Here is a 20536-nt window from a genome sequence, read left to right on the forward strand (position 1 = left end):
AGGACCACTGAATTGGTAAGTAGTCGTGATTTTAGTTGTGGTTATCAGGTTTCACACATAGACGTGTGATAATGGAAGGGGTCCCTTATCTTTGCTGGCAGGGGGTCAGAGCTGAGTGTATGAAACCTTGGGTTAGGAAATTCTTTTTTTGGTAATGATATGGGTACAAGTACTTCCAAGGAAGTTTTCCCGTGCTCCCCTCTAGGATGCATCCTGAAACACTGGAATAAGTATGGTGGGGACTCTTTAACAAAAGAAAGATTACAGCAATATTGTAGACAATGGTGGCCGATGTATGATCTTGATGATGGAGAAAAGTGGCTGGAGAATGGAACATTGAATTATAATACTATGTTACAATTCATGGTTTTTTGTAGAAGGTTAGATAAATGGGATGAGGTACCATATGTAAATCTGGATTTTTTTTTTTTCTTTGAGAAATGATTATGATGTGAAAAAAATGCAAACTGCTGAATGGGGACAATAATGGAATATTTGTTTTGGAGGAATGTCAATTTCTCAACTGACAGAAATAGCCTATAAAGTATATAATAACGGGGCGGGGGGGGGGAGAGAAACAGAATAGGTTGAAATTGCAAGCCTCTCTGCTGGCAGCAGCCATAACTGGGAATGGCATGAGAGGGAGAGGCAGAGGGAGAAGAGGATGGAATGGTGTTGGGCGAGGATGGGCTTCAGCGGCATGAACACCGTTAGGACCCAATCAGTGTGCAATATGCAGAAAGGAAGGGCACTGGAAAAATGAGTGCCCCACTCTATAAGGAAGGAATGAACCAGGGAACAAGTAAGATGCAAACCTTATCCTATTGGAATACTCGGATAATGAATGAAGGGGATTGGGGGAGAAAACTGAGGTTTCCCCATCTGACCCCCTGGTTCCAGTGAAGCTGGGGAACAAGACAATTGATTTTTTTAATAGATAGCAGAGCAACTCATTCTGTAATTACCAGTTGCAAGGGACCTTTGAGTAAGTTTACAATTCCGGTTGTTGGGGCAACTGGAAAGCGAATAATAGGGCCTTTCCTGAAACCAATGGAATGTATGATTGGAAATACCAGATTAACTCACGAATTTCTCTATATGCCAGAATGTCCTTTGCCATTACTGGGATGTGATTTGTTGTGTAAATTAAATGCCCAAATAACCTTCTCTGACAACCCTGTACAGTTGCATATACCTCCAGATGCCGCTTGGAATGCTCAGATTTGCTTCCTGACTGAATCGAACCTGAACGAAAAGCCCGAGAACGAGATACCAAACAAGGTGTTGGATGCGGTAATTCCCTTGGTAAGGGCCTCAGGAAAACCGGGAAGAGCAAAAAACGTAACTCCTATAAAAACTGAATTAAAGCCCAGAGTGAAACCGGTAAGAAAAAACCAATATCCTATCAAATTAGAGGCCCGAAAAGGATTAGAGCCACTAATAAATACTTTTCTGGAATATGGACTATTACAAGAATGCCAGTTCAAGTATAATACCCCTATATTACCAGTAAAGAACCCTAGACCCAGGAATATCGGTTGGTTCAGGACTTAAGGGAAATAAATAGAATCACAGCCTATGTTCATCCTGTGGTACTGAACCCATATACACTCCTTACCGCCATACCTGAGACAAATGTTTATTTTACAGTCCTGGACCTGAAAGATGCCTTTTTCTGCATTCTGGTGGATGAACAGAGTCAGACCCTCTTCACTTTTGAATGGGAAAATCTGACTATGGGAAGAAAGGTGCAACTCTGTTGGACTGTGCTCCTGCAAGGATTCAAGAACAGCCCCACCTTGTTTGGTAATATATTAGAGAAGGAACTGGAAATGTGGCAAGGTAATCATTCTGATATAACCTTATTACAATATGTGGATGATATGTTGGTTGGAGCAAGAGGAAGAGAAGAATGTCTCGAAGCCACAATTGATTTATTAAATTTCTTGGGACTGGCAGGTTACCGAGTCTCAAGGAAAAAAGCTCAAGTGGCCCAGGAGAAGGTTCAGTATTTGGGATTTGAAATCTCAAAGGGACAGAGAGAACTTGGAGCCGACCGAAAGGAAGCTATTTGTCGAATCGCAATACCAAAATCCAAGAAGGAATTGCGAGGCTTTCTGGGAACGGCAGGGTGGTGCTGAATGTGGATACCAAATTTTGGACTGATGGCTAAGCCCCTATATGCTGCCGTAAAGGGTCCCAGGGAATTACAGTAATGGACCCCAGAATGTAGGAAAGGCTTTGATGATATAAAAAGAGAATTAATGAAGGCACCAGCCTTGGGCCTGCCAAATATGGATAAGCCCTTTCAATTATACGTCCACGAGAGACACCAAGTAGCGTTGGGAGTGCTGACACAGTTGCTGGGTGACTGGAAGCGGCCAGTTGCTTACTTCTCAGAACAACTGGATGAAGTAAGTAGAGGATGGCCTGCTTGTCTACGAGCTGTAGCCGCTACAGCATGACTGATAGAAGCAGCCCATCAATTAACCCTGGGACAACCTAATAATCGTGCTGGTACCCCATGCTGTGACGGCTGTTCTTGAGCAGAAGGGACACCATTGGATCTCTCTAAGCAGGCTAGCGAAATACCAAGCAGTATTACTGGAACAAGACAATACGGACCTTAAGACGGTGGCATCCTTGAATCCTGCTACCTTGTTACCCTTGTCAGAAGAGGAGCCTTTGCAACATGACTGTTTAAACACTATTAAGCAAGTTTATGCTAGTAGGCCAGATTTGAAAGATGAGCCTTTGGAGGGTGCAGTTATGGAACTGTTTACTGACGGGAGTAGCTTTATACATAATGGAGAGAGGCGGGCAGGATATGCAGTAGTAACTCGATCTCAAGAAATTGAGTCTCACCCGCTGCCTCCCAACACCTCTGCACAAAAGGCCGAGATAATTGCCCTGACGAGCCTTGGAGATCAGGAAGGGGAAAAGAGTTAATATATATAGGGATTCCAAGTATGCATTCGGAGTTATTCACGCCCATGGGACAATCTGAAAAGAAAGGGGACTATTGAAGTCTCAAGGAAGCCCTGTCAAGTATGGAAAAGAAATAATGAAGTTATTGCAGGCAGTTTTAGAACCCAGAGAAGAGGCTGTGATGCATTGCAAGGCCCACCAAAAGGGACAAGGGGAGATTGTCCAGGGAAACCGATGAGCAGATGCAGCAGCAAAGAGAGTGGCAATGCAGGAGGCAACAATTGGTGCGTTAATACCCGAAGGAAAAATAAGTTTGGAACCACCCAAGTATACAGAGAAGGAAGATAGATTAGCTGAAATATTAAAGTGCACAAGGAATTCTGAAGGGTGGTGGGTGACCCCCAATCACCAGGTGCTGGTATCTATGAAAATAATGGAAAGACTTATGCAAAAATTGCATGAAGAAGTCCATATGGGAGCAGACGCTATGGTGAGTAATGTCAAAAAGCATACATTAGAGCCAAAGATGCAAACTTTGGCTGACATTGTTGTAAAGAAATGCCAGATGACTTGTTTAAATAATCCAAAGACTCAATGGAAGCCATCGGCGGGAGATGTGAAAAGAGGAATCACCCCCGGGGAATACTGGCAAATAGATTATTCGGAGTTACCAAAATGTAATCAATATAAATATTTACTTGTTCTTGTAGACACTTTTTCAGGTTGGTTGGAAGCTTTCCCGTGTCGTACCAATCGGACCAGGGAGGTAACAAAGATTTTATTAAAAGAAATAATACCTAGGTTTGGGATACCGGAAGGAATATCCTCAGACAATGGGCCCCACTTCATTTCAGAGGTAGCGCAAGGAGTTTTGAAATGTCTTAAAATTAAATGGGATCTGCATACCCCTTGGAGGCCACAGTCTAGTGGAAAAATAGAAAGAATGAATCAAACCATTAAAAGACAGATAGCAAAACTATGCCAAGAGACGCATATGAAATGGATAGAGGTGTTACCAATAGCCTTGATGAGAGCTAGAATAGCCCCTAGGGCGAGAGAAGGAATAAGCCCATTTGAAATTCTGTATGGGAAACCCTGTCCAGTCAGTAGCCTTACAATAAGGGGGGACCAAATGCACATTAAAGGGGAGGAAATGTTAAGGAATTATTTAATATCCCTATTGTGAACTTTATCCTCCCTAAATAGATACCTCAACCAGAGGACTTCTTTACCTCTAGACTCACCAGTACATGACTTTCATCCAGGAGATTTGGTCTATCTTCAAACCTGGAAGGAGGAACCTTTGAAAGAAAAATGGAAAGGACCCTGCACCATTTTACTGACCACCTTTACAGCAGTAAAGGTAGAAGGAATTGACTCCTGGATACATTACACCCGGGTGAAGAAAGCACCCCCAATGAAACAGTGGACCACTGAGACTGGAGACTGTAAACTGAAATTCTCTAAAGCTTAATGAACTGTACCTGGGACCTCAAAGACTCATATCTTGAGTTAGAATGTTCTCAAAGACTGACCTTATTTTGTTGTCTATTACTGATATTAGTTTCCATTGTAATTGTATGTATCCATAGAAATACTAATTTCTTCACAGGAACAGGCCAATATGGTACTAAACATCATTTCCCTTTGCCTAATCATGAAGGTGCATAGTTGGAACTCTGAGAGGCAGCCAGTGAAAAATCCCTGGGAAGAGAACACACATTTTGGATTAATGCAAAAACCGATGCAAATCATAAACAAAACTAATTGCTGGATCTGTAAGAAGTGACCCAGTTAACTGAAATTACTATTCAGGACAGAATGGCCCTGGATATGCTCCTGGCATCTGAGGGAGGGGTATGTACTGTCCTAAATACCAGCTGTTGTGCCTATGTGGACCAAAGTGGCAGAATATCTACTGATCTTAATGAAATTTGGAAACAAACTAAAATTTTACATGAAATTCAAAAAGATGATACTTCCCTTGGCTTTGCTGAAACTTGGAAGTGGCTGACCTCTTGGATACCAGATTTAAGCTTGTGGTTAAAGAAACTAATATGTACATTGATTATAGGATTATTAATATTCATATGTATATACATGTTAATCCAATGTGCATGGGAATGTTGCTCCACTTTGGGAAGATAGACATATGAAAGGATGAGACTTGTATAAGGAAAATGTGAATCTTCTTTCCTTACACAGTCTCAAAGGGGGAATTGATGACTGATTGTTGAAGGAATGTACTAAAGATAATAGGCACCGGGATATCTGTAATGAGGAGCAGAAGGGCAAGAGATCTCTAAAACAACGAACATATATCCTTGAGTGTCAAAACTCCACTTTACTCCTCTCTTACTAGTCAGCAAGATCCATTAATTGGTGTCCCCTAAGTGAACCAGCTAATTCTAATATGCAAACCACTCCTCTGTTGGAAGAGCTACCCACCTCCAAAGGGAGACCCCTACCCACTGAGCACACGTAGCCATTTTAAAGGGAGCTATGTCTTTAAATCGAAGCAAAAGTAGAAATAACCAATGACTAACAAGTAGGTGTTAACAGTAGGCATAGTGACTTTGTTTAATTGTATAAATATGTGATGCAAGGATAACTCGACTCAGTGTATGAATTGGCTCTTGCACACCAGGTAAAGAACCCATCTTTGGGACAACAATCTGGCTGGTAGTCTTCCAACGAAATATTTCTGAAAATTATTAATCTCATGCACTAGGAGAAAGAAAGATTCTGAAACTACCATTACAAAATATTTAGTTGAAAAGCCAACAATACAAATATTAGAAAATGCCAGACTGCAGTTTACTCAAACACCAAAAATATGTTCCCATCCCCATTATGGACTTAATGAGAAGTGTCTGGTAAGCTCAACTATAACTTATTGTATTAAGCACAAGGTAACAGAAAGTAGTTAGATGTTCCTACGCACTGGTTTTCCTGCTCATCATTACAGATATTTCCTGAGTCTGCATTGGTGTGTGAGCACAGATACTTGTACCCCTCACATCTGTGGCTCCCTTTATAAGGATTTTAAACTGTGATTAAGGTTTGGAGGTCCCTGGATAAGAGTGCTGACTAACACTTCCTCCATCTGCACAGCAGCAATTTTTTTGTAGCATTATTGAATTTAATAGTTCAGACAGCACTAAAGATCTTCCTGAATATAAGTATTGGGGTTTGCTTTTTTATTTTATTTCATTTTGGACACAGGAGTTACTATAATTCAGTCTGTACTGAAAAGCTAGATCAGGCTTTGTTATGCCCTGAGTACAGTTGAAAACAAAAAGGTTACATCTTGCTGACTTTTATGGTCTACTGTGTACATTTACAAAATCAGCAAAACCAAAAAGGGAAGAGTTTCACAGAAAAATTATTATAGATATTTTACAATAGTGTTTGTCTCAAATCCTCATCTTTGCAAAATGCTTCCTGTTTCATAAGCAGAATCAGCTGCAAGCAGAGTCCACAAATGCATGTGTGGCAGAACTGAAGGAATGAACCAAGCATGGTGAATTTTGAGAAAATCTGGATACTGCTTTGAGGAATTATTTGGTGTGTGGTCTGAGGCAAGAAGCCACAGAGAGGCGGAAGTTAATCTTATGTACTCCCCAGCTGCAGATATGTCTTTTTCAGAGCAGACTGCAGCAGGAGACACAGAAATGACCAAGAGACCAGATTAATACCACATGACACAAGTGTCAGCCTCATTATACATGCTCTCACTAAATTTGAAAAGACTTAAACTTGAATGGCTGTGTCCTGGTTTTGGCTGGGATAGAGTTAATTTTCTTCCTAGCAGCAGGCATAGTGCTGTGTTTTGGATTTAGTAGGAGAAGAATGCTGATAACACGCTGATGTTTTTAGTTGTTGCTCAGTAGTGCTGACACTAGTCAAGGACTTTTCAGCTTCCCATGCTCTGCCAGGGGCACAAGAAACTGGGAGGGGGCACAGCCAGAACAGTTGATCCAAACTGCCCAAAGGGCTATTCCATACCATATGACATCATGCTCAGTATATAAACTGGGGGGGTTGGCCGGGGAGCAGCGATCGCTGCTCGGGAACTGTCTGGGTATCGGTCGGCGGGTGGTGAGCAATTGCATTGTGCATCACTTCCTTTGTATATTGTTATTATTATTATTATAGTATTATTATTATCATTTTACCTTATTTCAATTATTAAACTGTTTTTATCTCAACCCAGGAGTGGGTTTTTTCACTCTTATTCCTCTGATTCTCTCCCCCATCCCATCAGGGTAGGGGGAGTGAGCGAGCGGCTGCGTGGTGCTTAGTTGCTGGCCCGGGCTAAACCATGACAACCAGCAATTTAGTTGCAGCCTTGAAGGAGTAGCTGTTCTGTAAGGTATACCATCCATCTGAAATGCATTTCCTCATCCAAAGCCCTATAAGCAAGGTATTTCAGACACTGCATTTACTAATAGTAATCTTTCTGTGTCTTCCATACAGTGATCTTAAAATGTTTTTAGCAATGTCAGTAGGCTCAGTCTTGTAGCTCCTTAATATACAATTATCATCGGCTTTGAAGCAATCAGCAGTCACTGTTCTTGACTGGTTTGTGCCATAGGAGAAAAGGAAATACCAAGGAATAAGTAATATATAGCTCTTACATAGACTAAATGTCATGGGATGTACAGACTGGGTTCCAATTACCACTCCTCAGGTTATTCGGGCACATGAAGCTATGAGAGAAATGGTCCATTTCTCTACATAGTACTTGGAGCAGAGATTTTTGTTAGTATTGTCCCCCTTCCCCTGTCCTGCAGCATCTCCCACAGTAGGAGGATACATCATCATTGCCAGGATGGACAGAATTGCCAGCCTGCAGGATCTCAGCATCTCCCTCCATTCTTCTTGGCCTAGGACTAGGGCTGCCCACAAAGCAAAACCCAAGGGAAGCGGCAAAACCCAAGGGAAGCGGCAAAACCCAAGGGAAGCGGCAAAACCCAAGGGAAGCGGCAAAACCCAAGGGAAGCGGCAAAACCCAAGGGAAGCGGCAAAACCCAAGGGAAGCGGCAAAACCCAAGGGAAGCGGCAAAACCTCTTGAATTGAATCCACTTCTGGGGCTCAGAAAGGGCATCATTTTCACCTCCCACTGCTAACTTCAGTAAATTTTGTTTTGTCTGCTTAAGTGGTTTGTGCATTGCCCTAGGAAGCTTGTGTGGGCTCACAGGTCTTTGGAAGCAGAGGTGATGCTGGTCTGTGAATAAAAGCCAACAGACATGACAGTAAATGTTACCGTTTGTAATAATCAGCATACTTGCACAACATGTGCCTTCACCCACTATCTTCACCTGTAAGTAAAAAAGCTGAAACAATCACAATTTCCTTCCATTTCTTACATGCTACTCACTTTCCAAGCTATTTCTGTCAGAACCAGGTAAACTGATAATTTAAAGAGCTTGCAATGGTTTGGATATCTAGTTGTACCATCTGGTGAAACTCAGCTTGTACTAACTTTCTGCTCCAGTTTACACATGGTATTGCCTTCGCACAGCCCTTTGGCCAAATTATCTACTGCTGACCCAGATACCCGGTAAGGGTAGCACCAAAACCACACATGTATCTCTTACAGAAGGGGGTTATCTTTTCAGCATCTAAAAAGTTAGCTGAGCAACCAGGACTAGACCTTGAAGCAGACTAGCAAAAAAGCAGCCACAGCTCAGCTCATGCTGTTAGCTCTAGACTCTTTCTGCTGCTTCTTTTCATGTTACCATTTAATTTTGCAGCTACAGAACCTCAGTGAGCATGCAATTTCTGTATTGCAGTTATTAGCACTAATGTTTTCACAAAGGAAACGTGTCCTGTCATCAGAACATGGGCCACATGCACCGCTCTGCTTCCCCTGAGGCAGGGGAGAAGGACACAGCGAAGTCAGCTAAGGTTAAAGTTCAGGGGAAGGTTTTTGTTACCTTCCTTGCCTCCAAGGGACAGGTGCCACAGGTATTAAGATACTTCATGTAGATGGGAGAGGTACTTCCAGATCAACATGGTTTATGCTTTTAATGTTTACCCCCAGGAAAACCACAGGGAAGAAATAAGTATCTGGGAAATACAGAGAGAACAAACTTTGTTCTGTTGAAGTCAAAAGATTGTTTCAGTGAACATCAGGAGCTTTAGCATCTCCTAAAATGTCATAAAAATGTATGAAAAGGTGGCACTAAAACTGCAGTCTTATAAAATCCACTTCATATTAAATAGTCATCCTATATCGTATTCTAGAGCATATATTCCCTTGCTCACTGTAGTAACAAACAGTAACTGAATATATGAGCTTGTAACTATGTAACTACTTCAAATCCTGAAGATAAGCTTACAAAATATGACATACTTAATAACACTAAACATATCAGTCATAAAAATACCCTATTCCATCCCCAAAAGATTGAAACACTTAGAAGTCTAGGATATCTCGATGTCCTTCAGGTGTATGTTTCTCATAACAAGTATAGTAGATAGTACTGGCATAGTGAAAAATTGAAGAAAAACCAACCAAACAAAACCCCCAACTTTTTTCTTCTTTAATACAGGTTTGCTTGTGGCTGCTTTAAATAACTTATTACTTCCAAGGGCACGTTTGCCCACCTTTCTGCTTGCAAGTAATCTGTACTTGTTGCCTTTAAGTAGTAGATTTTGTTGTACTAATGAAATATGGTCCTATGCCTTTAAGCAGTAGATCTTGTTATACTAATGAAATATAGTCCTTGAGTAGCAGTGAAGTAATGCATATTTTGCTACATTGATAAAATGTAAGGAGGAAGGGAGGATGGCTAAGCGGCTGGTTGCTGACCTTCAAAGATAAGGGGATGGCAGAACCAAAGGGGCATGCTAGAGAGAAACTGGGTAAGAGGTAATTCGGGCAGGGGGAGATCGCGACCACCGACCCAATTAAAGACTGAAGCAAGTACCCCCCTGCACTCCTCCTGCGCAAGCGCAGTGAATTAAAAAGACACTATAGCTTTAAAGACTATGCGAGTAAACTGTTAACCAATGAAGATGAGCGCACGAAGACAGGTTAATGATTATGTATTAGAAAGGTGTGGAGATTGTATATTCAATGTATAAATAAGGGAATAGAATCCGAACTTGGTGTGCTTGATTTGTGGAATTCTTCCACCTTGCACCCTGCACAGAATAAAGCACTATCTCCTTTCAAAACCATTTTTGGTTTCGGGAGCTTTATTTCCAGGTAACATACTGACTTTGACATTAGGAATAAAGCAGGTTATTAATCCTCTTGAAGAGGATACTCTGAAGAAGAGAATCCCAGAGGACCTACCAAATAGTATCTCTAGAATAGGGTCAGAGAAGATACAATGAATTTGGGGGTGGGAGTGGGAAGAGTTTATATCCCAACACCAATTACATACTTTTAGACAAATTCAACAGGCACCTTGATGGCTTCGTAAGTTCAGGCTGTGAGCAAACTGATGATGCAGTGAGATGAGACAGAACAATTCAATATCACTGACAGTTCACTGCTGCCAAAATGGGTAGGCCACACTCCCCCTCTCCCCACTTCTCTCCCACTCATGACACATGCTGCCCTTATTTCTTTCTTATCCTTTCTAGTGTTGCTCCGGCACTTGTCACACTTCCCACCCCCTTCCTCTAATGTGCGCACAATATCACCGATTCATACCCAGCCTCCACTTAGCACCATGCCTTAATTCCAATTAAGCATCATCCTGAATGCTTCCAAAATGCTTCCGCATTCCCTCCCCAACTCCCACACACACTGACTACAGCTGCACAGATGCACATTAGGAACCTGAAAGAAAACTTATATTTCCTTTATTTCTAGGTAACATTTTAAACCTCTAATATCAGTGGCAGCAGAAGGAAGAGCAACTAGACTCCTCAGGCTCCCATTTTCACCTCTGCTCCCCATGTAGGAGGAAGAGTCAGGAACTGCAAAAACCAACTAAGTTTATTGTCCTTCACATATGTTTTCCACCATGAAAGGAGTAGGCATCATATTGCTTTACTAAATTTAGGTTTATGAAAGATCTGATCTTCGGTTTTATATAAAATTCATCAGCATTCATGTTTCTAGAATCTGTAGCCTTTTCCTCTCTTGCACAACATTAGAAATTGCAAAAGGGGGGAGGGGGAAAAGGAATGAAACTTTGGTGTACTTTCAACATTTCCTATTTTTTTTGAAAGTTAGCTTTGATGCATGTGAAAATTCCTCTTTAACTGTAGAAGATATACACTACTGACAGATTATTTAGAGGTAAATAGGAAAGGGGACAGACTAATAATTCTTTAGGCTAACTATAAAATAGGGGAATGCTTTACAGCTGACACTGAGTATATCAACCCAGTAATTGGATGCACGTGTTAGTAGCAGTAAAAAGGCACTGTCCAGTTGTCCACTTTACATGGGAACCTACTTTGAATGTATTCTTTGATTTACTGTTGCAATTAGAACTGAATGTTCAAAGAAAGAACACGAGTGACCTAATTTAAAAGCAGAGTGTCTTTAAAGCCATTATTTAGCTTGTACCCATTGTACCACTTGTAACCATTTCTTTCCCCTGCAACTTCCATTTGTTGCACTGTACTCATGAAGTAGCGTAATCAGTTTTATTAATCCACTTAACTAATGAATTCAGTTTTAATATCCATTCAGTGATTAAAGTGTAAGCCACTTCCTCCTCACTCCTCCCCTTGAATATTTTCATTTTCTTCATAAACACAGAGAGTTTTCCCAGGCTGACTTTTCAAAACTTCATGTAACTGTTTCCTGTCTCCTTTTTACTATGTTGTAACTAACAGAGACATTTTACAACAAATTGGCACTAACAACAAAAGCAATTAATACTGCTAGGAAAGGATCTTTCCAGTTAACAGAACTAATGGTTGCAAGTACCATTGACTACTTTTTTGTGTTCAAAGTATCTGAACAATGAAAGGCTGCAAGATATTAAAATATTGCATCAAAATAAGTTGTTGAAGCAAAAGAAGGAAAATTTGATAAGTACATACAGTTAGACTAGCAGTACTAGTATACCTACTGACCAAGAAACATACATGTGTTCACATTAACTAAATGCATCCTCCATTTCTGATCTGATAATTTGGTTTTCATAGCCCAAAGCAAGCAAAGCTTACTTCTCCATGCAGTCTCATCAAGCTGACGTTAGTTGGTAATGCTGATAAACATTCAAACTATTTGTGCTGTTCAAAGTGTCAGAGGTCATTAGATGATAAACCCCAGAATATTAGGATAAAGTAGTTCACTGTCTTATGGTGACTGCAAGCAATAGTAGCAAGTGTTCAAAACATGCAAACTGAAATTTCAACTCAGTGCTGTTTGGGGGAAGAAGGGATTGCAAGAGCTTGATTCAGAAAACAAACAAAAACAGGCCATGAAGGAAGCATTATAACAAATCCCAAGTTGACCGAATAATTTCTCTGCTTTGCTGACACTATTTCTATCATCCCAAATATTAAGCTTAAGAATAAAAAGACAATAGTGTTTACAAAGATGTTTTTTCCCTATTTAGAACATTCCTTCTGCAATTATATTACTCAGAGGAAAAATTCAGGAATCCTCCACGAGAGGAGATGTTGTCCTATGTTCATACAGGTACCTGCTATTTTTAACTTAAGACACACAGGCTAACAAGATTTGCTCACAGAAGTGTTTTCTTCCACAGAGCCTTTCATTTTGGAAAAGGAAAAAACTCCCCTATTGCAGGATCTGATCTGACTCCCATTTGAAGTGAAAAGGCCCCCAATTTGCACACACAGCTCAAATACATCTGAAAGTCATCTTAAAATGCCTTGTTTCAAAACAAGGATCTCATCCTATGACTCAATGCATCCAAGATGTTTCAAAAGTATAAGCACATTCTATAGTGCTCACTCGGCTAACGCCATCTTCAAGGGAAGCCTTGACCGAGCCACTACCTGAGAATCCTTCCATTAAAACAGCAGCACGGCATCTATAAGCCTGTATGCCCCTTGGTCTCATTCTTCTGAGGTTTTAAAATAGAACAAACGTCCAATTGCCCCTAACTCTTTCTTTTTTGCAAGTGGCTATAAGTTAGATTTATGAAGACAACACGACTTCTTACAACTGTATATTTTGAAAAGATTTATGACAGGGCTACAGTATCAGCATGGAGGGTCCACAAAGCAGGAATGCAGTAAGAGTAACAGGAGAGTGTCACAGAGACATTAAGTAGTACAATTCTTTCCACATTCATAAATCCTAAGTGCCTAAGGTCATATACTGCTGGTTAAAAAGTATATAACTGTGTTCTGCAGGGGAAAGAAAAAAAAAAAAAAAAAGACTTAAAGTGAGAAATCATCTCCATGAGAACATATAAATTTCATATTAAAGAACCCAAAATTCAAATTACTTCACTAAGACATTTCCTATTTAAAATCTTTTTAATTAGTTAAAAAAAAACAAACAAACAAACCACAAACCAAAAACAAAACACCACACAAAACAGATCTCTATGGAGAGTAAAACAACAAAACACATACCCCCACTAATCAGTCTTTAGAAAAATGGAGAAAAAAGTTCTCACATTAATTTACAAACACCAGCTTGTGAGGAGTTGATAACCTCAAACAGCTAGCTTAAAAAAAAGTTCAGTAGCAAAAGAACATATTTTACCAAGTATTCTAATCTGGTTTGAGCTGTACATCTGAGGTTAATGTACCTATCAAGCTTTATGATTTTATTAAACCTGAGGTATAATCAAAAAACCAAGTATCAAACTGAATATACTTAATCAAAACACTTTTAATGCTATTTTATGTATATAACCCAATGTATAGTATAAGTCTGTATTTATGTCATAGATATGCACACACTTAAAACCCTCAGTAGTAACGTTCAGCATTTCTAGCAATTAGAGAGTTTACAATCTTTTGGGCTACAGAATGAGGCTCAAAACTTTCTTGCTATTAGTCACTATGTTGCTAATCTGATCCCACACTAGCTAAAGCAAAACCAAAGGCTATCAGGGACTTCAGCAGATCCTAATCACATACTCAGGGGAAAAAACCTGGAATAGGTTAGTTTGTAAGAAGTAGCTAATTATTTCATGCTAGCTCCCCCAGTAAACACTCTTACTCTGCAACTGCAGTGCCTTTACACTGTTTGGAAATCCACTGTGGATGCTCAGAAGGCCAATTAATAGCCTCTCAGCTGGTGTAAGCCCTTTTAGCTTTGCTTGAGCTAAATTAACTCATACAGCTGAGGATCCAGCCCCTTCTTGTGCACCTATTTCGAGCAGAGGTGACACCAGACAGTGACTGTGCCGCCATCTACCGTGGGTTTTGCATAGCACTGCTTGGTCCAAAGCTCGCAGGAATCCTTCCAGCAATTCTTCCCACTAATATCCAGGCTCAACGACACAGACTTCACTCCCTAAACATGTACCTAAATAATGCCCTGATCCTGCAATCCTTGCTCAGCAGAACTCCCCCTACAGACTGCAGGTTAGCTGCTGCTAATTAAGCATTGCATATTGTGTTACTATTCTTCAGCTACTAAGATCTGTCCTGTAAATTTGAAGCATGTACTTCATAATACTTAACGATTGCCTTAAAAGTAAATTAAAAATAGCATAACACTCGAAAATACGTTCAAGTTTTCCTGAACCAGCTTATCATATATCACGTAGCCCGATGCATGCTGTTCATTAAGCCCAAAGAGTTTCACTATCTTCAAGAAAACCTTCTTGGTGCAAGTCAAGTCAAAATCTGCACATGTGCAGTTTTTTCTCCATTTTTATATATGGCTTAAGCTCCTCTTGGTCAGCCCAGATCTCAAGTTATAGCAAAAGCTTTTGTAATTACTCTTTGGAGGTTTTTTGGTTTTGTTTTCCCCCCACAAGTACTTAAGTCACCAGAAAGCAGTATAGTTGTCCTTATTCATGCATACAAATGGCTCTATCAAGAACAGGGGCAAGGGACTTCACAGCTGTGGTGCTGAGGGATGAGCTAGTACTGAGTAGTTGCATTTTGAGGAGAAAACTCCAGATGTAAGGAACAATAGAACAAAACCTAAAAAGTGTCCTACTTCTATCTAGTGACCAACACCCTCCATCTATGCCAAATGCTGCAAGTTCCCCCAGCCTCCTGACAGAGCAGTCAGAAGCCACCTCTGTTCCCATTACCCTATAGGTAGAGAAAGGCTGATAGAATAGTTCCAAGCAATCAAGATGGAAAATATCTGCCAAAGTAAACTTATTTAGTGCACTCTACACAATATTTATAGAGCAAATCTATGAATGCTACTTGAGCCATTTTAAAGGCTGGGGACTAAATTCTGTTTTCTGAATGTTTATTCTGACTTTCTCCAACTGTTGTTCTTGCTTGACAGTGCTTAATTGGCAGCCAGCCACGAAAGCTATTGTCTAATTACACAACATACCATGATCTTACAGCCCTACACATAAGGCTTTACTGCAGCATAAATGGATTTTAAACATAAGCATATGAGAAAAAGAAAATTAGCCTGACCACCCCCTCCAAAATTAGTCTGACTTCATGATGTAAGTGTGGTTAGCAAGTTACAAGTTTTAAGACAATGGGAGTCTTTTCTTCACTGGACATAAACCTGAGGGACAGGATACAACTATGTATAACAACAGCATTGGTTTGCATTTATATGAAAAAATTACATTCTTCTCTCAGTAGATACTCTGCGGATGTGACAATAACCATGACATCACCAAGAATGCCAATTCTCTTTCTGATGCACTGACTGGAAAACTAGGAAAAAGAATTAAAAAAAAAAAAACCACACCACACCCCATAGTTACAGGGGGTTGTTCTTGCACATAGACTGAAAGATTTATATGTCCATTTCAGTGTATTCTACCTCTTCTTGGCAAGATCTCGCAGAAGCTCATGCATGTGTGCAACTTTACTCACTGAACAGTTCTGCTGGCTAAGTGGGACTGCTCAGATGAGCAGTTACTTCTCTGAATAAAGTGTTGTCAGATTGGGCCCCTTATAGCCTTTTTGGCAGCAATATTCTACACAGAATGGCTTGGTGTTCTCAGAGATGCACACAAAGCTTTCAGAATCCCATTTTAGGGGAATGATGCTGTCCTCCACAAATAAAAATAATCTAAGAAATACAGTGCTAGGACCTTGTTCCACACAAATTCATCAAAGTGATGCCTTCATCATAGCTCTGTTTTTCAAGAATTTGGCTGTCTATGAAATATAGAAAGGGAGGTGGTAAGATTCAGCTACTTTGACATCTAAAGCTTTTACAAATATTAAGTGCATGATAAAATATGGAGTTGCAAGGTGAAGCAAGTGAAGTAGTGACAATATGATACAGCAGCCCTCTCCTCCCCGTTTGTAAGCCTATATTATGGGTATTTAATAAAAATACAGTGGAATTAACAGCAATGTCTATCATACAGCATAGCAACCTGCTGAAGTACTCCATACTTTACACATTAGCTAACAAGGGATCTACTTAAGTTACTTTAGGTTGTTTTAATTTAACAGAAGATTTATCCCCAGGTTTGTCTGGATTTATGCAAGACAGTCCAAGAACCAAAACGCGGTTCTCTACCAGTGAAGCAAGTTGGAGAGTTTCCTCCAATATTTGCATAACAGAGCTTACTTTTTCAGCATGCTCCTATAGTGGGATGCAGTCACTTAAATTACAATACAATATATTGTGATTTACTACAGTTACTTCAATTTGAAATTGCACAGGCAGGAAAATCGAAAAAAAAAAAAAAAAAAAGGTACATTTCTAGCACTGACAGCCAAAAATACATTACCAGAAGCATGCTATTACTAAAAGCCTAATTAGTACTACAGAAAAGCTTGAAACTACAGCCATAGAAACGGCCATATGACTTTTAATTTGAAATAATTTCTTTGAAAAAAAAAAAAAAAAGGACAATGAAATGCGTGTGAGGTCTGTGCGAATCCAGCCCCAGATGTTTACAATGGAGCGAGCAGTAAGTAGTATAACGGCGCCGCAACCCGAGAGCGGCGGGGCGCACCGCGCACGCCAGGGACGAGCATCTCGGCAAAATCCCAGTCCGAAGTAAAAACCGCCTGTTCCGGGCTCGGGGAAGAGGGAGCGCGGAGCAGACAGCTCTTGTGCGGCTCGGGGAGAAGAGTGTGTGTGTGCGCGGGGGAAATCGATGCATTGCTTCAATATAGCGTTCTCGTCAAGGCACTTTAGTGACAGGGGATAATGATTTTCAGATTCGGGAGACAATGCCCCCCGCCCCGCCACATCCTTACAAATCTTTCTAATTTGCTCTTCTGCCAGGCAAAGAAACAAACTGTGCTCGGCGAAACCACTTGCAAAACAAATGTAAACGGAGAGATTTGCAGATACGGGCTGGCGGGGAGCAGCATCCCAGAGGAGCCGAGCCCACCCCACCTCACTTCTGCCCCGCGCGCCCTCCCCGCCGAGGCGTCACCTTCCCCGTCCCTCCCCAGCTAGAGGGCTCGGGCGCTCCGGGGCCGGGGCTGCCGCGGCGCTCGGGGGGGGGGGGGGGGGGGCGGCAGCAGCCGCTGCCCGGCAGCGCGGCGGCCGAGCGGTACTTACTGAAGGGGCAGTTTTCCTTCTTGGTGCCGCTGACCTTGCCGTTCTTCTCGATCTTGAGAAAGTACTTGTTGTAAGAGTAGAGCTTCCTCTTGCGCACGTCTCCTTGGAGGTGATTGTAGCTCCGCACGTGTCTCCCAGCACTGGAAGGAGAGGAGAAGGACGAGGGGAAGGAGGAGGATGATGAAGAGTTGATGGCCTCCGGGGACAGCATGTCCTGGCCGAGGTCGCGGCAGGTGACAGGCACAGAAGACACCAAGAAGAGCAGCAGCAAGCAGCAACAAGGCAGGTGGGAAAAGGCTGAAGCACCATTTGTCAGTATCCATTTGCACATTGTACTGAAACTCTGGGTGCTGGAAAATGTCTTATCAAATGAAACATACTGGAAGGGTAAAACCTGGTAAAAGGCAAGTGGAGAGACGGTGGTTGCTGCCTCTGGTTAGATCCCTCTGAGCTCTGATCTGGCCTGAAGTAAGTGCACCAACATCCATAACTCAGGGGACAAATCACCTCAGAAGTTGCTGCCTTTTAATCCTTCGAGTCCTCCCTCAGGAAAAAAAGAGCTGTTGTTTTTTGGGGGGGGTTGATGTGGTTAATCCTTTTTCCCTTCCCCACCCCCCCAACATACACACACACTCCCCAACCTGGTCTGAGACTTCTCAGTAGTTATTTTGTTCTCTTCCTCACTCCTTTCTTCACTATCTTAGATGCAGAAAGGTCTGAAAAATAGATGACAGCAAAATGAACAACAAAAATAATAACCAGCAGAAAAGGGTGCTGGAAGGGATTTTTCACACACACACCCTTTACCCCCCACACTCACACTTTGTGGTTTTGCACCTTCTTCTGATCCCCACCCCCTTGCCTTTTTGCAAATCCCAAGCCAGTTGCACAACTTGTCCTTTCTGACAACCCTAGAGAAGACAATCTCTTTGTTTTGCTTTAAATTCTCCAGAACACTATTAAAAAAAAATTGAGAAACAGAAATCCCAACTTGTCTCTCCCCCTTTAGTTGTAAACAGGTTGGAAGCTGTAGCCTAAATGTCAGTGATTACAAGTCAGAGGTGGGATGTGCCTCTGGTGGTCAACCCTTATTTGCAGGGGGTCAAGCAGGGGTGGGACATCTGAAATCCTTTTACAGTTGGAGCGAACGGTGCCGTCTGCTGCTGCTGCGGGAGTTGCTCTCCCTTTTCTCTTCAGCAACTGCAGCAGCCGGCTCGGTGCTAATTGCTCCTAAAGCGTTCTTCTCGGAGCGCCGGTCGCCAGAATGGCTTGGAGACTCATGCTTTACTAATTTCCCTTTCCTCTAGGCTGAACCAATCCCCTTTAGGGAGGTTTCCCTCCCCCTATTCACCCCCTCCAAAAGAAACTTGTTTTCTAGCGGAGGATTTTATTTTATTTTTTTGGCAGTGAAGTGCTTGAGAAAGCCACCTGGAGCTTATTGCCTGCTAGATCCCCCTCCCCCCCCGCTGGAGGAGGGGTTGGGTGGAGAGGTTAGAAAGAAGTATATACTACAGGCAGACCCTAGAAAAGCAGATTATATGCTGGTCAGAGATAGTAAAAAGGGAAGAGATGTAATTAGCTCCTTTTCCTTCTTTGCCAGCTTCTATGGAGGTCTTTCTCCCTCCTTTAATGAATCACTGATTTCTCGCTTCCGTTGCTGAAATAAAAAGTTCATACTTTAGCCTGCTCTTCCTTTTAAGCCTCTCAAGATTTATTGTGTCTCTTTCCCCACCCTCACCCTCCTTGTCTCAAAAGAAATCAGGACCCTAAATGACCGTTTTCTAATTGCTAACATGAGTCATTTACTGAATCATGCATCTGACTTCAAAGCAAAGGGGGCTTTATTGGGATTGCAAAGGTTTCCCCATAAAATCTGTCTGAATGTTTTGCTTTTTTTTTTTTTTAAACTAATGCAGTTTCCTTTGCCAGAAAGAAACAAATTTTCCATTTTCAAGGCTATTTTAAAGCAGTTTTTCAAGCTATTATTTTTCCTAGAGGGGCATATGTTGTTTTTTTCCTTTGATTCCATCTCTCCTAATTTGTCATTTCACATGCTGAATGTTATGACAGGTTCATATTTCTAGCCCATCACTGAACTGTCAGCTTTCCCAGTAATTAACAGGCATCTTCCATATGATGTACTAACTTTTAACACCAGGATAAGGGATCAGGGACTGACAGAATATGGGCAGCGTGCAAGACATTAAATTTTGGTTCAGAATTTAGTATTGTAAAATAACTGTTTTGGAATGCAGGTAGGTGGAACATTCGCTAAGAGAATGGAGTAGCAGAGAAGTGAAGCAGTACAGAAACACAGTGAGTTACTCAATACCTAAAACCAGAACTTTTTTGAGGTAGAGGCAGTTTAATAACACAGATTAGTGTAATGCAATGGAAAACCAACTATGCAATTACATTTGGCATTTGGAGTCAATCTTAATTTAAACAACAGAAAATGCAGAAAAGAAAAAATAGTTCTAAAATTAGACTGATTAATTAGATTAGGGTGTTAAATATATTGTTAACTTCACAACAGAAATTAGAAATTATTTTCTCCACTTATGGTGTTTATTCTGGAGAGAGTCAGCTGCTAAATTTATGTGTTCAGCTTCTGGGGGGTGACATTTAAATAGCCTTAAATATGAAACCATTTAATGTTAGAATCAATATGTTTTATGATGTTGTTTATGGTACTTCAGAGTATTTATTCTGCATGTATTTGCACTGAGTGCAAAGCATTTCAGAAAATTTTTGGAGAATCTGGTTTAGGCTTTCCTTTTGTGGCAACTAATAAAAAAAGAAATAAAACCAAAATGAAAAGCAAAAGCCTACTCTTCGATGAATGCCTGACAGCTTACATGTATGTCTACAAAGCTGATGTCAGTGTTCGCTTGCTGTCTAGATCAGGAAAGGTACAACATGTTATTTCTAAAATTGAAGTTCTTTTGATTCCAACAGCTTAAATCATAAATAATTACCATAATGTCTTAAAACTACACATTTGAAGAAACCTT

The 20536-nt window shown here is 41.0% G+C and overlaps 1 protein-coding gene across 1 annotated transcript in view; it reads right to left on the minus strand.

The window, feature by feature from the left end:
- The window catches only part of LOC104027603 (fibroblast growth factor 10-like), a 124331-nt gene extending 106478 nt beyond the window's left edge, over positions 1 to 17853 (minus strand). The window contains exon 1 of the mRNA XM_075725763.1: positions 17523 to 17853. Coding sequence (XP_075581878.1) covers positions 17523 to 17853 — 331 coding nt within the window. The remainder of the gene's footprint in view (positions 1 to 17522) is intronic.
- Between the last annotated feature and the right edge of the window lie 2683 nt (positions 17854 to 20536).

The sequence above is a fragment of the Pelecanus crispus genome, chromosome W (genome assembly GCF_030463565.1).
Source record: "Pelecanus crispus isolate bPelCri1 chromosome W, bPelCri1.pri, whole genome shotgun sequence".
NCBI lineage: Eukaryota > Metazoa > Chordata > Aves > Pelecaniformes > Pelecanidae > Pelecanus > Pelecanus crispus.